This window comes from Oryzias latipes, chromosome 19 (assembly GCF_002234675.1).
Source record: "Oryzias latipes chromosome 19, ASM223467v1".
In the NCBI taxonomy this organism is placed as follows: Eukaryota; Metazoa; Chordata; class Actinopteri; order Beloniformes; family Adrianichthyidae; genus Oryzias; species Oryzias latipes.
This window is the reverse complement of record NC_019877.2, coordinates 3,552,511-3,574,022: the sequence shown is the minus strand read 5'-3', so window position 1 is coordinate 3,574,022 and position 21,512 is coordinate 3,552,511. Positions and strand designations below refer to the sequence as shown.

At 38.9% G+C, this 21,512-nt stretch overlaps 2 protein-coding genes across 4 annotated transcripts; one reads left to right on the top strand and one right to left on the bottom strand.

Annotated features, from left to right (window-relative positions):
• Positions 1-713: 713 nt before the first annotated feature.
• tmem130 (transmembrane protein 130) lies at positions 714-6,661 on the top strand. 2 transcript variants are annotated; one of them, XM_011487876.3, is made up of 8 exons: positions 714-839; positions 907-977; positions 1,060-1,219; positions 1,297-1,439; positions 3,328-3,412; positions 3,555-3,757; positions 5,404-5,510; positions 6,206-6,661. In XM_011487876.3, the coding sequence occupies exons 1-8, from the start codon at positions 832-834 to the stop codon at positions 6,344-6,346; spliced, it is 918 nt and encodes a 305-aa protein (XP_011486178.1). In that variant the 5' UTR covers positions 714-831; the 3' UTR covers positions 6,347-6,661. The 2 variants fall into 2 exon arrangements, with proteins under 2 accessions (XP_011486178.1, XP_004080199.1); XM_004080151.4 differs by having other exon boundaries at positions 715-839; positions 1,048-1,219.
• Positions 6,662-11,132: 4,471 nt separating this feature from the next.
• On the bottom strand, positions 11,133-19,423 carry LOC101167577 (neuronal pentraxin-2-like). Of its 2 annotated transcripts, none has more exons than XM_011487875.3 (5): positions 18,464-19,423; positions 16,733-16,952; positions 16,405-16,646; positions 16,148-16,327; positions 11,133-13,016 (listed from the first exon to the last, which is right to left on the bottom strand). In XM_011487875.3, the coding sequence occupies exons 1-5, from the start codon at positions 18,902-18,904 to the stop codon at positions 12,786-12,788; spliced, it is 1,314 nt and encodes a 437-aa protein (XP_011486177.1). In that variant the 5' UTR covers positions 18,905-19,423; the 3' UTR covers positions 11,133-12,785. The 2 variants fall into 2 exon arrangements, with proteins under 2 accessions (XP_011486177.1, XP_004080256.1); XM_004080208.4 differs by having other exon boundaries at positions 16,405-16,649; positions 18,464-19,417.
• Between the last annotated feature and the right edge of the window lie 2,089 nt (positions 19,424-21,512).

Here is a 21,512-nt window from a genome sequence, read left to right as displayed (position 1 = left end):
AATTTTTTTTTTTACTGTAGCAATCTCTCCCTCAACTTAGTGGCCTAGAGGAAGAGTGTCTACCCTAAGACTTTAAGGCTGAGGGTTCAAATCCATGGTCAAGTCATACCAAGACACTCAGGGTGGTGTCCACTGCTCCCTGCTCTCCCAGCGGTGGGTCAAAATGCAGAAAATACATTTTTGCACACTCAGGCTTGAGACGAATGATGGGACTTTCTGAAATGTGCGCAGCTTTGGAAGAGGAAGAAAGTCACAAAAAGTCTTTTATCACACTTCACAGGAAAAAACAGCAGAGTGAGAAATGACTCAGCATTACTTAGTGATTTGTAAGCCTCTAAAAAATTCACAATACATGTTTTGACTAAAAGAAACGGCAAAGAAGAGAAGTTTTCATGAAGACATGTTTGAAAGAAGTACTTTGGTTTTGATTAAATTTTTGAATCTATATCAAATTTTACTGAAGGAATAAAAAATATGCAGGTAACTTGAGGTTTTGAAAATAAACTGAGTAGAATTTACATAAAATAAAACTATATTCGATAATAAAAGACCAGCTGACCCTTTTTTGTGTGTGGTTGTGATTCTCTCCACCTAACCTTTTCCGTTTATCTGCAGATAAACTGAAGGAAACGATGAAACCGTCCATGTCTGATGTGGTGTCATACCCCGCAGAGGAATGTGACCCCGGCTCAAAAAGCTGGCTGTTGTTTGTGAGCCTCATGACTGAAACGCATTACCGCGATTTCAAGCTCTTATAACTCCTGTTGGAGTCTCACAGCGGGATCCTTCAGATAATCGGCCCACTCTGACTTGGTGAGGTCCTCTGCAGACATGGAGAGGTAAATCAAACATGTGGAATAATGTTAAGGAGTGCATTTCTTAAAACCTCTGGATGTGTGATTACAGAAAACTTCAGGGTTGGATGCTGGTTCTCCTTCCAGCTGTGGTGTGGGCTGTGTCCCCAATGGCAGATCTGGGTATGTTCTCCACAAAATCTTTACCTTTTTTAACCTCAACTTAACAAAACATGCTGTGTCTTTAATCTAGAAAATATTGCAGGAAAGTTGGTTTTCTATCAAATGGAAGGTAATGCCACCTATGTGAGAGACTCAGGAGAACTGGCATCAGATGTTCCCACAGAGACGATGTTCGAACTCTACGATCCCCAAAGGAATTTCAGCAAAGCAAACTTTTCCTACACCTGGGATCTGGGGAATGGGTATGGAGCCGTCATGTTTGAGATTTTTTCAGGCCTGCAATGCTCACCGTGTTTCTTTTTTTTTGTGTTTGATGCAGGAAAGTGATCAAAGGGACCAAGCCGGTTGTCCGCTACCATTACTCGGAATCGGGGAACTACACACTGCGGCTGAAACTTGGAGCCAATATGACAGATGCTGCTGAAATCAGTGTGGTCTACTCTAGAGATGTCCAAGTGCTTGGTTTGTACTTTTATTTACACAAAAATGGTTTCTGGTACTCATTGAAAAGTTTGGTCCTGTATTTTCCTTAATGTGGGGATAAAAATAAAGTTTTATCAGCTTCTATTTTCTCAATCTAAAGTGATTTGATTCTTTAGAAGAAGGTAGAGGTTTTGTATCTTTCCCTCTCACGTGATTCGATACACGTCCACGAATTCGAAGATTTGAAGTTTTGTGTCAGCACACTCCAATTCTTTGAATCAGGGATCTGCAACCTTTTACACCTACATTGTGTCTCTCTGGTAAAAAATATATATATATAAGGATTTCATTTTAGAAAGTAACTGTAAAGCAGGGGTGTCAAACTCATTTCAGCGTAGCGGCTGTCCTCAAAGGCCAAATACAACTTATACATGTAACTAAATGTAACGAAAAATAAATGTAACTACTCCTTAATGTTAAATAACTCATTATCTATGTACTATAACTTTTTAAAGTGACAATTACAGTTGCATGGAAAACATATGTTTGCTTGTTACTCTAGCATAAATCCTTTTACATTTGATTCTGTCAGGTTAGGTTATATGGACAGTGTTTAAGTCCTAATGTATAGTGGCCCAATCCGATATTTCAAATCCAATTCCCCCTAGATATGAATAAACACACACCAATTCTTATTTATTATTTTAAGAAATTAAAAACTTTTAGCTCTCGCGGGCCACATAAAATGACATGGCGGGCCACATTTGGCCCTTGAGTTTGACACACGTGCTTTAGAGTAAAGATTAAGTAAGTAGTACAGTAAAATAGGAAATAGTAAACTAACTGAAGTTTTAATTAACTCCTTAACAAACAGTTGAAGAAAAGTACACAAGTCGAGCTAAAATCCTCTTAATTGATCAGTCAGTCATCCATAGCATAATTTTACTAAGGACATCCAATTGATAACCACAACAGAGCCTTAGGGTCACCATAAAAGAAAAATGATCATATTGAAAAAAAACTAGTTAAAAAGACAAAGAAAAAAATAGAAGAAGCATCATTTTTATGAGAAAAGAAATCCCCAAAATATTAAGTAAAATGTCTCTATTTCATAAGAAAAAAGTAACAAAATGAGAAAAAGTCGTAAAATCACGAGAAAGTCAGAATTTCAGAATAAAATATTGTATAAAAATGTGAGAAAAGTCTACATTTTACAACAAAATAGTCCTGAAATAAGAGATAAAACTGACTAAACTTTTTGAAATAAAGGGAATACAATGATGAGAAAAAAGTTGTTAATAATGAGAAAGTCAAAATTTTATAGGTAAAAAATGTAAAGGAAATGTGAGAAAAGTCAAAATTTTACTAGAAAAAAAGTTCTAAAAATGACAGAAAAACATCTAGATTTTATGAGAAAAATGTAGTAAAGTCGTGAGAAAAAGTTCTGAAATAATGTGAAAGTTGGAATTTTTGGGGGGGAAAAGGCAAAAATATGAGAAAGGTGAACTTGTGATAAGAAATAGTAATTTATGTTAATAGAAATTAAAAAGAAAAAGATCAAAACTGTATGAAAAAAAATCCTAACAACATGAGAGAGAAAAAAAGTTGAAATTTCATGAGAATTAAGGCAGACAGGTATGAGAAAATATTCATACAATTATTTTTCAGAAAGTCATAATTTACCAAGAAAACATCCTCCTTTTTCCAAAGTAAACTTTTACATTTAGCTTTTAAAATGTTTCACCAAAGACAATCGTACGATTACTGTTTAACTCATGTTGCAGGACGTTAAACCGCTCAAGAATCTCACTGTATTGTATGTACAACTTTATTGTAATCAAATTATACCTTTATTTTCTAAAAGCGTAACTAATATTCACTGATTTACTGAATAAAAAGAAAAACTAAAGTTTTATCCTCTGTGAAGATGCTGTGAAGAACGTCAAGATGAAGGGACCGTCAGACTATGCAGTCTCTCAGGACGCCAGTTTGGCCTTCCATGTCGATGGAAGGTAAACCACCAACATTAACATCATAGTTAAACGCAAGAATGTGAAAAGCTTTTTGAAAAAGAAAAAAAAATCTTTGAAAACTTCAAAAAATGTGGGATTCTGCAGAGAATAACAGCTTTTTTCCCCCTTTGTCTGGCTTTAGTCCTCCAATGTGGGTGTGCTGGCGTTTCCTGACAAACTGTGCGCCTGACAGCTCTGAGGGCTGCACGCTGACCATGCTGTACAACAGCACCCTGCAGCTCAACCACACCTTCACCACGGCTGGAGTCCAGTGCCTGGACATGAGCGTTCGCAACGACGTCAGCAAGCTGCAGACGTCCTTCAGCCTCTACGTCCGCAAAAACTGTGAGCTGACAAACCAAGCTGATAACAGTAGACTCTTTTATCTGGGGTCATGTGAATTTATCCTTTTCATCCTGTGGTTTGCTGGGTAGCTTCTTGCTCTGAACTAAAGGGTGTCTTAAGAGCGTCCAAAAAAATTAAGAAATAGTTTAACAAAAGTTATAGTTTGGGATGTTTTGGATGCAAATGCCAGTTATAGAACACGTGTCACACAGCCACTACCAACATTTTGCGCACGTATATAAATCTGTCATAAATATGTGGAAAAGGTGAGAAAAGCTGTGGTTCTTTACAATTTCACAGATGTATCACGAATGAACCACGTTAAAACCACATCCGTACGAATAAACCACGCAAAAAACACGTAAATCTATTAACCGTGAGTGATTTTTGCACTCTTCATATGCAATTCATTAGTGATTTGTGCGTTAATTACATAATTTTAATGAGATATGTGCAACGTTAATGTGATATAAAAGTTATACATCAGTGGTACATGCGTGAACAGTCCGTCAGACGTATGTGAAATGGTCGTGGAAAGCCAAACATTTGCACATGCCTTTCGCAAAATCACGCACAATTGCGTAAGATTTACATAATAAGTAAGCAAAGTGCATTAATTCCTGATAAAGCACACTTTGAAGGCCATTAACCCGCTTATACCATGATCACTTACAAAAGAAATGAATATTCAATCAGTTTTTAGTCCTTTATTCTTGTCAGTTTTTTGGTTTGGATCACTTTTTTCACAAAAAGCGGACTATTTGTGACGTGGTGAGGCGCGTTGTCACGGTAACGTGACAGTGCGCAGCTTAGCCGGATCAGACCTTGACTGCGGCAGCAAAGCAAAGCGATATCTATATGCTGGTCGTCACTTTGGGTCAAATAAAGCATCAGTTCAGAGAAAGTTCACCTCTTAATGCTTGTTTTTGTCCAGAGCTGCCAATCAGAATCGAGTAGGGTATTCACTAGGAGGACCATGGTATGATTGTGTATAAACCAGGTATAGTAAGAGAACATGGGTGAAAGAGAAAAGGAGCTCAAACATTTTTACAGTTAATTCCATTTGTATTTTTTTAGGGGTTTTAGTTTAAATTATTGGGGAAAAACTCACAAATATTGAGATTAACCTCAATATTTAAACTCAATGCTGTTTAATGTACAATTTCTGTATTTATAGTCAGTATTTTAATACATTACAACTAAAAAAAAGAGGAAAGGTTTGACGTTTATATTTAAGTTGCATCTTTATGAAAAGGGGATTTTTTTAAGGAAAATTGATTATTTACGCTGTCATGTGGTTTCTCACTATTTGTGATTATGCTGCATTGGTTCCATAACTGAGCGCAGTGATCACACTTGTCCTCACATGTCTGCTGTACTCAATTGATTTTCTATCTCTGTGACCCCTTCAGAGTTGAGATGTGTGCAGCTGTGAGCTGAATCACCATCATCATCATTCTTCCTTTTTGTTCAGATACCTTGTAAGGTAGCGTCAGGTTTGAAACATCCCCCCTTATCACTTGTTAGGAAGGAATTATATTGACTGTGAAACTCAATAAATGCGCTCCACATCATCGCTGTAAACATCTGATTAGATACAGCCTCACATCGTGACCTAGAAAATACTTTCTGTGTATTTGCTGCAGATAACGCGAACCTGCTCTTCATCTTGTCATGTGCCGCGGTTCTTGTGGCGACGTTCTCCTTTATTGTGGTCATCGCCTGTCGTCCCCATCACCAAAAAGGATCACAGGTAGAGTCCTTTTTTAAAAAGTCAGTACATTTAAGAAAATAAGAATGGACTGCAGGATTTTTAAGTATTTTCTTTTCCCACTCCAATCACCTTTGGATCTAGTTTCAAAGCGGTCTTTTCATTATAATTATGCTGTTTTTTGCCTAAATGAAACAAAAAATTGTCGTTTTCTCAGACGCAGTTTCTGCAGAGCGAGAGGAGTTCATTAGAAATTCACCTATGAGTTGGGGCTGCCCCCACTTCCCGACATCCAGCTGTTAATGTAACATTATGGGTGCAACAAAAATGGCGAGCAATATTGGTGCTATCCAGCCGTACAGTTATAAGTCAGACGCCAGTTTAGACGAGGACAATGTTAGTGGGGCAGGGAGCTTGGGGCTTCTTTGTCATACCTGCAAGCTGTCCAACTGCATTTTTTCATCTGCCCTTAAATTCACAAAGTTTTTAATAAAGAAATACTCAATCAATTTCAAGCTTAATTTTCTTTAAATGTGTCCTCCATCATTAGAAAAATGCCACAATAGCATGCTAAAAACACCAAAAACGCCATTTTTATCGGAGTGGGTCTTTACGGAGAATTCTTGCAAATGTTAACAAATAACATAACTTAAGAAGCCATAGAAATTCTTTGATTTTAAAAGAAAAAGAAATTCATCCCCCCCATTGACAAATGCAGATGTCTCATTGTCTTGCAGGTTGCTTCTTCCAGCAATGCTGTGTTTTTGAAGGACCAAGACGCAGAAGAGCAAAGCAAAATACACTTAAGTGTTTCCGCTGCGGAAAAGGGGGAGAGAGAGCCGCTGATTTCACAGCAGGGGCCCCAATATTCCACTTAAAAATCCCACTTAACATCCAGGAGCCTCCAGACTGTCTCTGTGTGAATTTCTTCAAGAACATCTGCAATAAAAATGTTCTGCTCTGCATATTTCTTGATGCTAAAGAGTGCATGACTCACACAAATTTGTCATGACTAAACTCCACAAAAATGTCTGTTCATCTGATCATCTTTTTACTAAACAACTAATTTGATGTTAGGCTGTCATGAATACTGGATTTAATTTAGAATGAATTTATTGCCATTTAAATTTTTGTCTAGATCTTCTTTTCTGTAATTTCACTTTTTAAAATGAATAAAGAACATGAAAACATTGTTTTTTTTTTCCTTTTTAAGAGAAAAATATGTAAGAAATTTCAAAATAACTAATAATAATAATAACTTTACGCATGACAGAGTTGTTGGTTAATTTTTCAGAATTCAAGCGTGTCTTTAGTGGAGCACATTCTTGCTAAAGTTACCATTACAACGTGTTTTCCAGTTCAGGTCATGTCTTTTCCAAAAAATTAAACAATCTTATTAAGAGATAAATTAAGATTTTTCTTTTATTTCTCCTTTTTTTAGTTTTACTTACTTTTTATTTTATTATTTATTACATTTTTCCATACATTAAGCTTTCCTTGTTCAGGTCTGGTAATTTCGTTTTTGTTTTGTTTTTTTGTTGGTAACCTTCTCAATATTCCAATTGCAAATCAACTCCGGTTATGTGCACTTCCACTTCTTGCCCAAAGTTAAAATCTCTTAAAAAGGTGTTTCCAAAACATAAATTTGATAGTAAATACTCCATCTGTTTGTTTATTGTTATGGATTTTATCCTTTAATAATCAAGGTTGACGTCAAATTTGACCAAAGAACTACTAACATTACATTATTAAACATGTTAATTATTTGCTGATAAAATCCTTCACTCTTGTCTTGTTCCTTGAAATGATCTATTTTGCTTCAACCGGTTATTGTTCACAACTTATTTAAATTATTTGCTGTCAGAATCCTCCCTGAGTCCATTATAATGGCTTTAGATTCCAGTTTCTTCTCTGGTATTGCTTACCTGTTATTTAACAGGTTTAACATCAATTTGTGTGTTGAGCCTGTAGAATCACAAGACAATAACATAGAAAAAATTTAAATAAACTTGATTATATAATTTAAGCAGAAAAAAAACAAAAGAGCATGTCCTTATTAAGTTTTTTTCAGTTTTCAAATTGAGAATTACATTTTTTAAAAAGCGGAGTTATAATAGAAAAAATTACAAATAGACTGGTGTTTGCTGTTTGGGAAGAAGTACTTCATATGTAAAAATATCAGCCTTTTTCAGCTGCTGAGTCTACGCAATTCTGACCTCCACTTTTTGACATAACTTCTGTTTGTCACAGCCGAAACACATTCTTAAAGTTTATTTGAACCTTTTGTTGTTCCGTACCTCCAGGCTTCCCTTAGACCCACCTGCTTCACCAAGAACTTTGTCATATTTATTTAAAGCTCTCTTTTTTTGTTTTGAAATTGAGTCTTTAATTGAAGATGATCCTTTAAAAAACATTATAAGGGATGATTAACATAAAATATTTATCTTTTAGATGTGCAGTCTGACAGATATTTGATTAAAACTGAGCGTGTCTCATTAAAAATGACCTAAACCTGTTCAGAATAGAAACTAAATACAACAATTTCTCTGCTGCACTTTAGAAAACTAGAGCAGAAGTGAAACATTCTTGGAAATTTGACACAAAGAATATTATGAAATTGAGAACTTCTTGTTTACTTGCACTTCTGTATCAGAAAAAGTTGGTTTCCCTTTGCTCAGCTGACTGTGTGCACTCATAAACAGTTCTACTGAGGCTACAGCACCTCCTACTGCTCATGTCTTATAAAAGAAAAACCAAACAAGTTGGATAACTATAATCCTTACAATTATCAAACTTAGTTCAGTTTTACTCCATGCAAATTCTTAAAACTATAAAAACAAAAAGTCTTATTGATTACAGGTATATTGGAAAGTTAAAAAAAAACCTTTTTCATGTTTCCAAAGCGTGTTCGTTTTCTGATTCCGATTAAAAGTGAAACTGTTGATTTATTTATTTATTTTGCGGCTGGGTAGCTCGGTTGGTAAGGTGGGAAGCTACCACGCAGGAAACCAGGGTTCGATTCCCGGAGGGGAATGAGCAATGGTACTGGGGGCAATTACCATATCAATGGCGAGCAGTTAACATCACCCAGTGAGGGTCCTTAGGCAAGACCCTTAACGCTACTGCCTCCCGAGCGCGGTTTCGGCTGCAGCTCACCGCTCCCCAAGGGGATGGGTCAAATGCGGAGAAAGAATTTCCCTTCGTGGGATAAAATACAGTGTATAAAAAAAAAAAAAAAAAAAAAAAAAATTATTCTTTTTATTTGTTGTGATCCTCATCTAGTCTCACATGACGTGATTATGGCAGGGTACACCTTGAACAGGTCGCCCATCTGTTGCAGGGCCACACACTGACATGCACACCTATAGGAGCAATTTAGAGACACCAATGAATCCATATGAAGCAGGTTTTTGGACTGTGGAGGAAGCCAGAATGCTCAGAGAAAACATACAAACTCCACACAGAAAGGTTCCAGCTAGGATTTGAACCACCATTCCACTTCATGCAACATCTTTAGACTGCGGTCACAAAAAGGATCCGTGCATCCAAGTTAACTTTGTTTCCATCATCTCACTCTTCTTAACTCTGGGTGTTTGACAGTCAGAAAAGTCTATTCAAGGTTGTGTAAAATGGACAATGGACATCTACTAAGCAGAGACTGATGTTTTGACATGTGACGTGTTCAGTGACAGGTCTCGCACCGGGAGTTAAGCTACCTGTACCAGGAGAATCTCTGAATGATGTCATGAAATGTGATTACCAGTGCTTTTGTACTGCTCCTTTAAATAAATCCGATCTCTAAACATCATCGGGGTCTTTCATGCATACACAGACACTGATCTGTGTGTAGTGAAAAGGTAGCTCCTCCCACACGAGTCTGGGGGTCAATTTATGGACATATTTTTGGACAGGCAAGCAGAATTTGACATGCAAATTGCGTTTGGTGTGAAGGCAGCTTGAGGCTCTCCTTTTTTTGCACAGGTTCTCACATAAATCGGCTTTGCACAACTGATGTGATATTTGCCTCTGAAATGAAAAGGATGAACTTGTTTGAGCAAATTTGAGTTTGTAACTTTTTTTTGGAGAAATTTCGTTGCGTGCGCTGGACGTGTTTTCTTGTGCGCTGAGAATGTGCGAGCGGCGGGCTGTTGGCCCTTGGCGGTTGGCAGCCGGTAGCCCTCGAACGGAATTTGATTACGACGCACACATCGTCCAGTCAGAGCTGCTGCCAGTCGGCGATCTGGCTACCGCCGTCCAGTTGTCGCCCGATTTTGTAATGGCGTCATCTATCTATGTAACTAACAACTGCTTGATTGTCGCCGTCTACATTCATGACCACGCCAACGATTTTCCAAAAAAACGCGTGGCAGCAGCCGTTTTTGAAGATTCTGCCAATGCCTTCCCATGGCGCTCTGGCAGTTGTAAAGTATGACCAAGGGGTGTGAGACACCAGGCCTTGAGGGCCAACATGCCCAAAACCCATCCTCATTATTTTTTCTTTTTGATTACCTGGATCAGGTGTGTTTTGAAGCTTCAATAGCAGGCTAGTTGGAAAACATAAAGGAGTTTAACACGTGTCTTAAGTTCATCAAACCTTTTTAGAATATGTAGAACTATTATAAAAACACTTTTGGTTTGGTGTCTTGGTTGAGGCCTTGAAGCTGCATGTCGTCTTCCTCGTTCTAAATAAATGAATAAAGTACATCAACAGATCTTGATTTGGAATGAATCATGATGTCAATGAGAGGGATAAATTGTTTTTCTGTCCATGGAGACACCGACAGTTTATGTAATAAACAAGCTTGTGTAACCTGATCTTTAATCACTCGGAAAAAAACAGACAGAAGAAGAATCACTTATTTTTAAATCAGGTTTGATTGGCTTGTTCTGTTGGATACACGATCTCAGCAGGTTGCAGTGGAGCAGAAGTTGTCCCCGATTTATCAAAGTCGAGCTCGTTGTTTTTGTTAATCACTGCGTCTAAACACGGGTAGATTAGATCTAGTTTAATGAATATCTGTAAGACTCCAGCTGTGATTTAACTCTCAAAACTGCTTTTCCGTTCTGCGGTTTGTTGCTCTCACTTTGATCTTAAATTGGAATTCCTCTATTCTTCTAGGCATCAAATGTCTCCTTTGGATTTTTGGTGAACAGTTTTGTCAAATTTTTTGAACAAGCGCTACTTTAGATCTTTCATTGCCACCAGCATCACCTGTATGACCATATCATCCCAATTTGCACAATTATTCTATTTATTTTTTGTTTGTTTGATCCGATAACTGAGAAAAATGAAGTAAGGAAATAAAGAAAGGACGAGAAAACAATGATACAAGGAGCAGAAATGCAGTTTGTTGGATGTGAAGCAACAATTCTTTGGTAGAACAGATAGGAGGCATTGTTGTACTGCACCATCTTTAACCTTTTGTCCTCACTAATCCTGCAGGAATCACACACCTGCTGTGTCAGTCGGAATAACCCGCTCAGCTTTAGCTATTTAACAACTGATCCCCTCTTTAACACATGGAAACCATAAACAGGATTATTCAAACTGATGTGCAGTGTGCCATGCTCAAACAAGGTGAAAGCCTGTGTCAAACGCATCATCGACAGAATACCAACACAACAGCAGGCTGAAGACCTATTAGAAGAAGACGAATGAAGCTCTTTTGCAACAGTTATTCTGTTTATTTCATCCAAAACAAATCCATGTCAAAAACCTGGAAAAAAAGACATTTAATAGCACTTACAGAAAGGCCACTGGACAGGGACTGCACTAAAAAACACAAAAAACGTTCAACTGAAATTACCTGTTTTAACATGAATCTGTTTCTGAATGTTTGACAACACACAGCACCCTCACAAAGAGCAATGTTGCACGTAATAAAAGCAATAAATCTATTTTATTTATTCTGGATTTGAAATAATTGGAAAAAAAAAGGCCAGAAGGCAGAACTTTCTTGTCACTCATATTTGCTATGCAAGCTGTTGCACTAAATCAGATGTAATTTTTAGATATACTGCAAGCAAGCATCTCAAAAAAACGGCACCGATTTGTATTTTTTCTGTTTTTACTTTTTTTAAAACCACAGAATGAGACATTTTTATGTTTTAGAGCAGGAAAACACCTGTAACTCTATATAATCATTCGTACTTTGATACCCACACTTCTGACACCCTCATTTCAAAACCATGATCAAAAATGACCTTAAAAACTATTGTGTGTGACTTGGTCAATGTTTTCTGCCCTGTAGTTCATCATTACTCCACTAGAGGCAGTAGAAGGGCTTGTCCTGCTCATTCCAAAATGGCTGCTTTCAAAAAAACTCAAAAACACTTTTGCCGGGAAACGTTTTGCTCAATTTTTGGGAACTTTATGGTGAAAATAACTTTTTTTTAAATGACAAATTTCTGTATTGAAAAAACTGCTAAATTAGTTGATAATTAATATTTTAAACTTGTGAACGAAAACATATCAAATCCCTTAATGTACCATAATTGATACTATTAATATCTCATTCAATCTAAATTGCAGAATTAGTTTTGTGGATTTAATCAAAGTTTATAAAGCATCTTAATACCAAAAATATTGATTTTTCCGGTCAATTCTTTGATGTAGTGGGCTTAACAGGGATGATTTAGGACCCTTCAGCGATTACGCTCGGCTTCTGATTCAAAATTTGCACTTAGGTGTGTTCCAACCACTCGCTGTTCATGAGACCTGGACCATTGAAAATATCTTACTTCCAGCTCCAATGAACTGAGATCAATTCACTCGCCATTTTTTCTAATTCTGAAGGCCGCCATGTTGGAGCCATGAAACGCCATACAGAAAGCGGTGATTGGTCCGAATCGGTCTGGATCATCGTTTCAATGGCAACCACTCTCACCAATCATAAGTGAAGTTGTTCGAAGGCCACACCCCTACCACTTATATGCAGGCTCGGGAGAATAACTGAGTAATAATAGCTGTTTATCTCTCTATAGAAGTCTAGGTGATTTTGGCTTCTTTGTGCCCGGAGTCACTTCCTGTTTGGAATGCAGGGGGGGAAGGGGTCCCTCAATCCGATTCTCATACAAAGTCAATAGTTCCAACCATTTTGCTTGTGTACAAGTTTTGGTGCCTCATGTTTCCACTAAAATTTTCCACCTGGTCTCAAATAAAATCAGGATTTTACCGGAAGCGAAACAAAGCAACAATGTTGCCACACTGTGAAATTAAATCCATAAAACAATGTGAAAGCGATCGATTCTGGAAAATCCTGAAAGGATTTTGGAAAAACCAGCAAACAAACTTTGAGGCAGACAGATGACAGAGATCTAGGCATTGGGGACACGCTCCCGACAGATTTCCAAGGGCCGTTTGGCCGCTCCTCTTCCAAAAATTTCCACGTTGCTCGCCAGCCAGGAGATCACATTCCCCGGGATGTAGGAGCTGCAGTTTGCCATGGACTGGATCTCAGTGGGCTTCAGGATCCGATCCCAAATGTTCACCTGACTCAGTTCCCCCACGAAAGCCTGTCCAGCATCGAAGCGCCCACCCACCACATCCTGCCAGGGCGAGAAACAGATTCATCAACAACACCCTAACAGTTTTAGTAAAACAGACGTGTCTTTATGCGTTAAAAACTTTTTTTCTCATGACTTATTGCTTTGTTGTAACGTAAATTACATTAACTAACATGCGTCCTGAAGTTTTCTAGCAATCATTTTAAAGCTGGAAATACAATTTAGGACAGCTTTCAAACTTTTCCTGTTAGTTTATTTACATAACACTGTTTTATTTTCCCCTTTCTGCCTAGATTTATGCATTCGGCAGCTGGTTAAAACAGTAAAAACAAATGTTTTATGTCGAAACTTCATTTTCTCTGCTCACCAGGAGACACCAACTGTAATCCTCCTGGGAAAGAAACATTCAAACATGTAAAATTCACAAAAAGTTTCCCGTTCTTTTCATTTACTTACAGACGACTTTCACTTTTATCCCTTTTTATTCTTTTGGGAATTGGTCACAACAAGCAACTTGTTTTTTTTTTTTTTCTTTCTTCAAGCTGTTTTGAATTCTATACAGGATTTGAAAAGCTGCAATTACAATCATCCCAAATCTCGCTTGTCCCAGTAGATAAACAGATTTTTAGAAACCATATAAAGGGGTTTACATATTTAGATGATTATATTAGTTTATTAAAGTTTATAGAAAATTTCCCTATATAGAAACGTCTTATGGAGTAAAAGTACTAATGTAAAAATTGCCAGTCCTTATATATAAAATAGTATTTGATAAAAACTCCATAGCCTTCAGTTTCAAACACATTGTAACGCCACTGAGCATGGCGGTGGAAGGATGATAATTAGGCATAGTTATGTAGACAAAAACTTATTTCCATTCATTTCTTCTTTTGGCCTGAACCTTTTTTCCACTTTAGTGTTTGGTGTGTGACTGTATTTACCCAGCATACCCAGTAAAACTCCAGCCTAATTAAAAAGAACTGATAAACTCAACAAACTGAAGCAGCATTAGAGGAAGTGAGGACAAAACCTCCCTAAAACATGCTGTACGTCACACAGATAACCTTAATTTGGGGGCATAAACATGCAGTTTAGGGTGAACCAGCATGAAGACTCAGATTTTATTGAGGAAAACAGACTTTCTGTTTGTGTTCATGTCTTTATGTGGTTATCCCAAAGTTAACATGATACCAATAAAAAAATGTTTTTAATTCTCAATCACCACATGTTTTGTTTGGTTTATTGGACTCAAAAACCAAGACTTGCGTGAAAACAGACTAGTTTTTGGTGTTACTAGCTTCTTTTTTTAAAGGCACCATACTGAAATGGAAGATTGGAATGCAATATGTGAGACATGATCAGCTTAACGCATGCATTCGTGCAGATTCTCAGTTCTCATTATGTCTGAACTTGAAATTCAGTTGATTTTATCTACAAACTTCTACCTGTGCCAACTCCTTGGTGAGAGTTCAGCGGTCCTTTAAGGTAAAGCAAATGTTAATCTGCTAACCTGCTTAGCAGACATGCTGATGTCAGTGTGAAGCAGCACTTGTTTACCTATGGAATAGTGAGCTTGTTAGCTTTTATGCCTTTGCTTTTGTGTATTTGATTGGATTAACGTGTGATTTTTATTTTTCCAATTTTGTCAGAAATCTGAATGTTAGACAAAAAAATCAAATCACTATAGTTTCATTTTAAACATTTAGAGCGATTCAGACAAATTTGTTTTTGAAATTAAAGCATCAGTTGTTGAACCAGTCAACCATGTAAACAACTACATAAACAAGTACTGGAGTACTGTATATGTGTTACTGCTGGAAAAAATACTTCATAGTCCCACTCTGATCATCTTTTGATCTATTTGCAAAGCGTTCCCTGTGGTCTTTTAATCATAACTATGCTGTTGTAGCCAAAAAAACTGTTGTTTTCTATGACATAGTTTCTGCAGAGCTGCAGGAGTTCATTAGAAATTCTCCTGTAACTGTTCCCCTCCCATTTGCTGAAGCTGCTCTTTGTTTACACTCTACTTCTAGCTTGGAGCTCTTCAAACCCACAGCCTAACGTTAGCGGTCCAACAAAAATGGTGAGCAATATTGGAGCTGTCCAGTCATACATTTCTGAACCAGACTTCAGCTCAGACAAGGAAAATGAAGACGTGTCTAGTCGCCAGAATGGAGCCAAGCAGGGAGCTTGTGGCCCGCCCAGTGTATTTTTTACATCACACGCTCTTTTTCTAGCCGCCTTTTTATTAGTCTGATCCTGATTTATAACAATTCGAATGAAGAAAAACTCGGAAATGGCATTTTAAGCTTGTTTTTCTAGAATAATGTCCTTCATCATCAGATAAATACCACAATAATGTAGAAACTGCAATTTTCATTGGAGTTTGTCTGTAAAAAATGTAACATTTTAAACTAAATCCAATCAATCAAATAAAAAAATACAAACATTTTAATTGGAGTGGCCCCTGTTGTCTAATGTTTCCACACAGCAGAGCCAAGCCATACGTCTCTTTTTAAAAATTAAAGTCCTTTTTCGTGTCTCTGTGCATTGTGTGTGGGATCATGGGGTGTATGTGTCACTGGACAAAGGGGGGGGGGGGGTGTATTTTGATGACTGTGTGTTTTTAAACTGTAAAGCGCTATGAGATGTAATGCAAGAAAGGTGCTTGTTTTAAAAAATAAAATAAAGGTTGCTTGATTTGGAACTGATGAAGTCTGATTAACATGTGTTTAAAGGTCTTTGTCCTTTAAAACAAACAACTGGTTTTTATTTTGCTCTTGATAGCAACAAAGGAAATCAGGCAACAGTGACATTAGTAAAAGAAATGTTACTAAAAGAAACTTTTTTTTCCATTTGTCCTCGTCTTCTTAAGTTGATGGTTAGTGTACCGCCAAAATAAGAGCAAAAACATGAAGATTTTGATGTTCGGCAGAAAAAACTATTTTCTTTTTGTTTTTATCAACTTCATGATGTCACTTCCCATCGGTTTTAGTAGTGTGTCACAATTTAAACATCATGTAAAGTCCGAATGCTGGCCACAGAGGGGTTTCACCCTCCATAAGGGTCGCTGAGAGAAAAGCTGGAGGGAATCAGGTGAACTTGGCTGAAGCTTTAGCATGAATGATTGGCCCATTAAGTGCCTCCTTTTTTTCCTTATATTCACATTTTACCTGCTCCTGCCCCAGGATGATGACCCCTCCAGGTTTGATAGGGTGCCAGGCTGCAAGGTTGTCCCCTGCTCCCAGCCTCTCCCCATCTTGATAAGCCTCCCACTGGCCGTCCCTAGTGCTCCAGCAGATGCAGATATGGTGCCACTTTCCATCACGCACCTCCAACGGCAGCTGAGCGACCTACAGCGATCACTGTAATTATGTTCCACTCATTATAATAAGCAGGAACCCTCCTCCCCCCTCCCCCCGAGACTTGCCTTGTCATTAATGAGCAGCTCGATTGGGTTGTTTCCCCATTCTATCAGAACAATCTCATTTGCTTGACCCGGCACTCCGTATGAGAATGGCGTCCCGATGCCAGGGCTGGAGCTGGACCTGATCCACATGCAGATGGTAAAGGCGTACATCTCTGGGAGGCTTTTGGTGAACCGGCCGTACAGGTAGTTGGTCCTCTGAGGGAGGCACAACTTAAACTGCTCTGGGGACTTGAAGTCCCCTCCTCCTGGCAAAAGACAGTTTTCATATATTTTTGTCTGCAGCTTCTGTGATGAATAGAAGCACAAATTGTTCATTGTGTAACTGTACCTTTCTCCAGCTCACTGATCCTCTCCACCAGGGCGTTCAGAGCGCTCTCTGTTTTCAGCCTGTAGGCCGCCGTGGCGTTGGACAGCATGCTCTTCTCCTGCTCCAGGCTACTGACTTTCTTCAGGAGCTGCTTCTCCAGCTCCCCCAGCCGACGCTGCAGCAGATCCCGGAGCTCACTTGGAAACGAGGCACCGGATATGTTGGCCCTCATTTGCTGTTGCTACGGAATCACGAGCGGAAGATCATGAGCAGGAACTACACACACATGATCAAAGACACTGATTCCTCCTGAGAGGTGACGTCTTGCATCTCTGTTTGACAAGTTGCCCCTCTAAGGTGTGCTCTGACAAACTCATGGAAACTTCTAACTTTGGTCTTGAGCTCCATCAGAAACCTGCCTCTCTTCTGGGCCACTTTCCTTTGCTTGTTTGCAAGAATGAAATGAGAGAACTTTGGAAAAGAAAAACATTTTTGTGCATTCTTTTGTGGGCTTTCCATAGCTTTTGTCCAATTCACTCAGTCCAAAAAGCATATTTCCGAGGTTGTTTTGCGACTTTTACGTTCGAGTGGTTGATTCTTTAAAAATGTGGTTCTGTAAATGGCCACTTCTCCAGGATCTTGCCTGCATCTGCTCAAAAGTTACCAGCAGAAAGCTCCAGAAACCCCTGTAACCCAACTCAGGCTAAAGCAGGCTTATATAATGAATGGATGGAGGGGTAGCCTACTTGCTGCAGAAGCAATATAAACACAAACCGCCTGATCAGGTTTAGTAGTTTTAGGTTAGCCACTTAGCAGGCTAAAATTATCCGTGCATCCAAAAAAAACCTTGTTTAGGTGACATTAATAATGAAACCTGATTGTCAGAGTGGCAACTGTTTTTTAAACTAAAGGTTCTGTGATTAAATTCACATAAATTCAGTGTTGATATTTGCCAACAGCTGGAAAACGATACTGCAAATTTAATGTTAAGATAACCATCTAACACATTTTATTCTCATTTTGGATCCCATTAACACGAAAAAAAAACACATTTGAGTGAAATTCTATTTGAGTCTGAGAATCTGGGCCAACATGACGTAACTTTGAGATGTCAAGTAATATCTTTTGACAAGACAAATGTGTGTTTAGGCATTTTAAACACAGTTTTCAGCCATTTTAACCTAAATATGCTCCTGCAAAGCGTTTCAAGGCCTGAAAGTATCATCCACAGAATTAAACACCTAAAATTTGTTCACAAATTAAAAATTTGGTATCGGAGTTTTTTTATCACTTTACTATATTTAAAACCAGATATAAAATCTATATTGCAAGAAATTAAAAACTAAGCCATCTAAGTGCATTATCTTAATTTATTATTAAAAACATTGTGATGTTTCTGTCTAAATGTTCTGACAATCTCACCAGCGACAAATGAATTTAAAAATAGTTATTTTTTCAAAAGAATTGGCAAACTAAAACATGTATCTATCTCTTTTGCTTTTGAATTTTGACTTTTTAAATATTTATAAATGAATAATTCAACGACAAATGCAATTATCATTGGAAATATCAGTCTAAAACTGAAGAAATTTACTTAAACTTGATGTAAATATGGGCGATTTTGCTGTTAAATAATTTACTAATACGTTTTTGCTTTAAATATGACACATTTTTTATCCTTGTTGAAAAATTTCCACAACCAACTGAGGATTTTACGCACGGCGCATTGCGCAGGGGAGTTGGTGAAATTACCTCCAAGTTCTCCAGCCGGTCCTTGAGCCCCTGCATGGTTTTTCCTAAATTCTCTATGGAGTCATTCGGATCTCTCGGAACATCTCCCATTGTGTTTTGCTTGTCTTTCCCCCATGACCCCCCTCTGCCGTACTTCATTTCGTTTGTGGCTGATGCGCAAAGGGACAGCTTTGTGGTCAGCTCGTTGATGGTGCCCAGCTGCTTGGAGATGGTTTCCTTCTGCTGTGATATGGTCTCTCGGAGCTGCATGACGGTGTTTCTGAGCTCCTCTTCCTGACCACCGACGCTCAGATCGGGTAGTAGTGTCACCGGACAGCTGGCGTCCCCGCTCATGGCGACCGCGCGACAGATGTAGCGCTTTCCGTCGTCTTCCTGGCCTCTGGTCAGTTTGACGCGCTCCATGGCGCAAAAGCACAACAGTCCGAACAAGAGGTAAAACATTTCGCTTCTGGTGATCGTTGCGCACAAACAAAACCTAAACTCTCGGCTCTGGTGTGGACTGCTCCCTGTTACGCGTAAAAGCCCAACCTGTCAGTCAAAATATAAAACAATAACGCGATCTTAACTCTTTCCAGAAAGTAGCGCCATGGAGCAAAACGCAGAAAATCCAATCAAGTGTGAGTCTGTCACTCTAAGCCCGTTAATGTGTCTTGCACTAATAAGACTATTTCAGGCGCAGAGAGCGCGCACAGTGGTGCTGAACGGACAGCTCATCTTGTGAAAGCGGATTACCAAAAGAGGTGTCTGAAGGAGCGCGTTGGTTGGTTGTAAATGTTGACGTCACGCCCCCGGGTGTAAAATTAGTGATTATTTGTTTGTTGAACTCATTTTCTCAATGACGCGTTTCCAATAGTTGTTTCCTAAGTTCTAATTGCAAATCATGCTCTTATTTTGAAGAACCCTTTCCCACTTTTTCCGTTACTGTCTCAAGAATGAAGCAAGATAACCACATCAAACATTTCTATCATTATTTTAAAGACCCCAGATTTAGGATCTGAACAAACAACAAACAATGCTGCGGCTTCATCAGCAGAAATTCATAATGAGGTCAAAATGAAATAAATACTACTGTATGGGGACAATCATTTGCAGGAGGGGGCATTTTAATAAAGCAAGCGATGAACACAGGATGTGGTGGTAAACAATTAGCAACGGTCCCCAGCCTGGCTGTGAAAGGTCACTGATGCCTGGTGTGTGCACTGGAAGACCCGCTGCGCACCTGGGTCATGCAGCATCCTGTGCTATAATTCCCACAGTGTGTCATGGGTTTCATGCAGTGAGAAGACATTAAAGACTAGGAAGCTGTTTGGAACAAAGAGAAGTCAGAGGATTGGTGCAAATGGTGAAAATATCTCTATTTGTTTTTAGAGACCCACTCTGATCATTTCTTGAGCTTTTTTATGTAATTTTAACCAAAATGTTAAAAACGGGTGTCATTTTCTAGGACATAAATGCTGCAGGAGTTTATTAGAAATTCACCTCTGAGTTGTAGGAGGTACAATTGTAGCAGAACACCCCCTGTCCCCTTTTCCGTCACCCAGAGCTGAGAGCCCACTGTTTACACAGACAATATGGCGACCAATATTGGAGAGACCCAGATGTAATGTTTCGTGTCATATGCCATTTTGGATGAGGAAAACAAAGATGTACATGGATTGGAGCATTTGGACGTATTTTCAATGCCACAAAAACGCTTTTCTTCAAACTGTGTTTTTTCATCTGCACTTGATTCAGAATCAGAATCAAAATCAGAATCCGATTCAGCTTTATTGGCCAACAGTGCATGTTCAAGGAATTTGGCTTCGGTGTCTTGTGCGGAGAGCTCGGAGTAGAACCGCTTCTCCTCCACATCGAAAGGAGCCAGTTGAGGTGGCTCGGGCATCTAGTTCGGATGCCTCCTGGACGCCTCCCTGGAGAGGTGTTCCGGGCATGTCCCACTGGGCGGAGGCCCCGGGGAAGACCCAGGACACGCTGGAGAGACTACGTCTCTCGGCTGGCCTGGGAACGTCTCAGGGTCCCCCCAGAGGAGCTGGAGGAAGTGGCCGGGGTGAGGGAAGTCTGGGCATCTCAGTCTGCTGCCCCCGCGACCCGGTCCCGGATAAGCGGAGGAAGATGGATGGATGGTCTTGTGCTGTCGTGCAAACCAGCAAGGTATGTAAAGGTGTAAAGAGGTAAGACCAAAAAGGATCAATAATAATTTTTAAAAAGTGATATAAGGTAGATATAGGCATAAATAAACATAACTAAATAAAAATAAAAAAGTAGATCCAGTCTGACAGTTGCTTTGATTTTGTTCTGTGTTCTTGAGTGGTCAGGATTCAGGAGTTCATCAGAGTGACGGATCAGGGGAAGGAGCTGTCTTTGTGGCGAGTGGTTTTGGTTTGCATTGTCCTAAAGCGCCGCCCTGTCAGGAGGAGGCTGAAAAGGTAACGTTCGGGATGAGAGGTGTCTTTTGCGATTCTGCCAAACCTGCTTCCTGACCCTGAACCGGATCCGGTCCTGAATGGAGGGAAGGCTGGAACCAACAATCCTCTCAGCAGACCGTGATGGATGTGGTCAGGACAGACTGGATTATTGCCGTGTAGAAGATGGTCAGCAGCTCCTGAGGCTGGTTGAACTTCTTAAGTTGTAGCAGGAAGTAAAACCTCTGCGGAGCCTTTTTCCGAAGTGAGTCAACTTGAGAGGTCCACTTAAGGTCCCTGAGATGGTGGACCTTGGGAACCTGTGTGAGTCTGTTGAGGGGACAGGGCTGTTGAGAAACAAATATCGTCATTCAATTTACAGATTTGCCACTGCAGCTGTTTTTGTGCCAAAATGTTATTTTTTCCGATTATTTCAGTTCAGCTGTTGTTTAAAATTGAGAGGTGATTAATATAAGATGCAGGTCTGTAAAATGATTTTAGTGATTAAAATGTTGGTTTTATATCCAAATGAATGGCAAAACTATGAATATTCTGATATATTCCCAAACTATTAAGTGCTAAATATGAATAAAACGTTTCAAATGAAAAGAAACTAATTCTTTTGGCTTTCGTTTGCATTTTTCCAC

Excerpts from the sequence above, each read along its gene's own strand:
- LOC101167577 (XM_004080208.4), bottom strand. The coding sequence starts at position 18,904 with ATGTTTTACCTCTTGTTCGGACTGTTGTGCTTTTGCGCCATGGAGCGC. Across the intron at positions 16,650-16,732 it reads GATCAGTGAGCTGGAGAAAG|GAGGAGGGGACTTCAAGTCC; the intron begins GTACAGTTACAC and ends GTCTTTTGCCAG. Across the intron at positions 13,017-16,147 it reads TCATCCTGGGGCAGGAGCAG|GATGTGGTGGGTGGGCGCTT; the intron begins GTAAAATGTGAA and ends TCGCCCTGGCAG.
- tmem130 (XM_004080151.4), top strand. Across the intron at positions 1,440-3,327 it reads TAGAGATGTCCAAGTGCTTG|ATGCTGTGAAGAACGTCAAG; the intron begins GTTTGTACTTTT and ends TCCTCTGTGAAG. Across the intron at positions 3,758-5,403 it reads CCTCTACGTCCGCAAAAACT|ATAACGCGAACCTGCTCTTC; the intron begins GTGAGCTGACAA and ends TATTTGCTGCAG.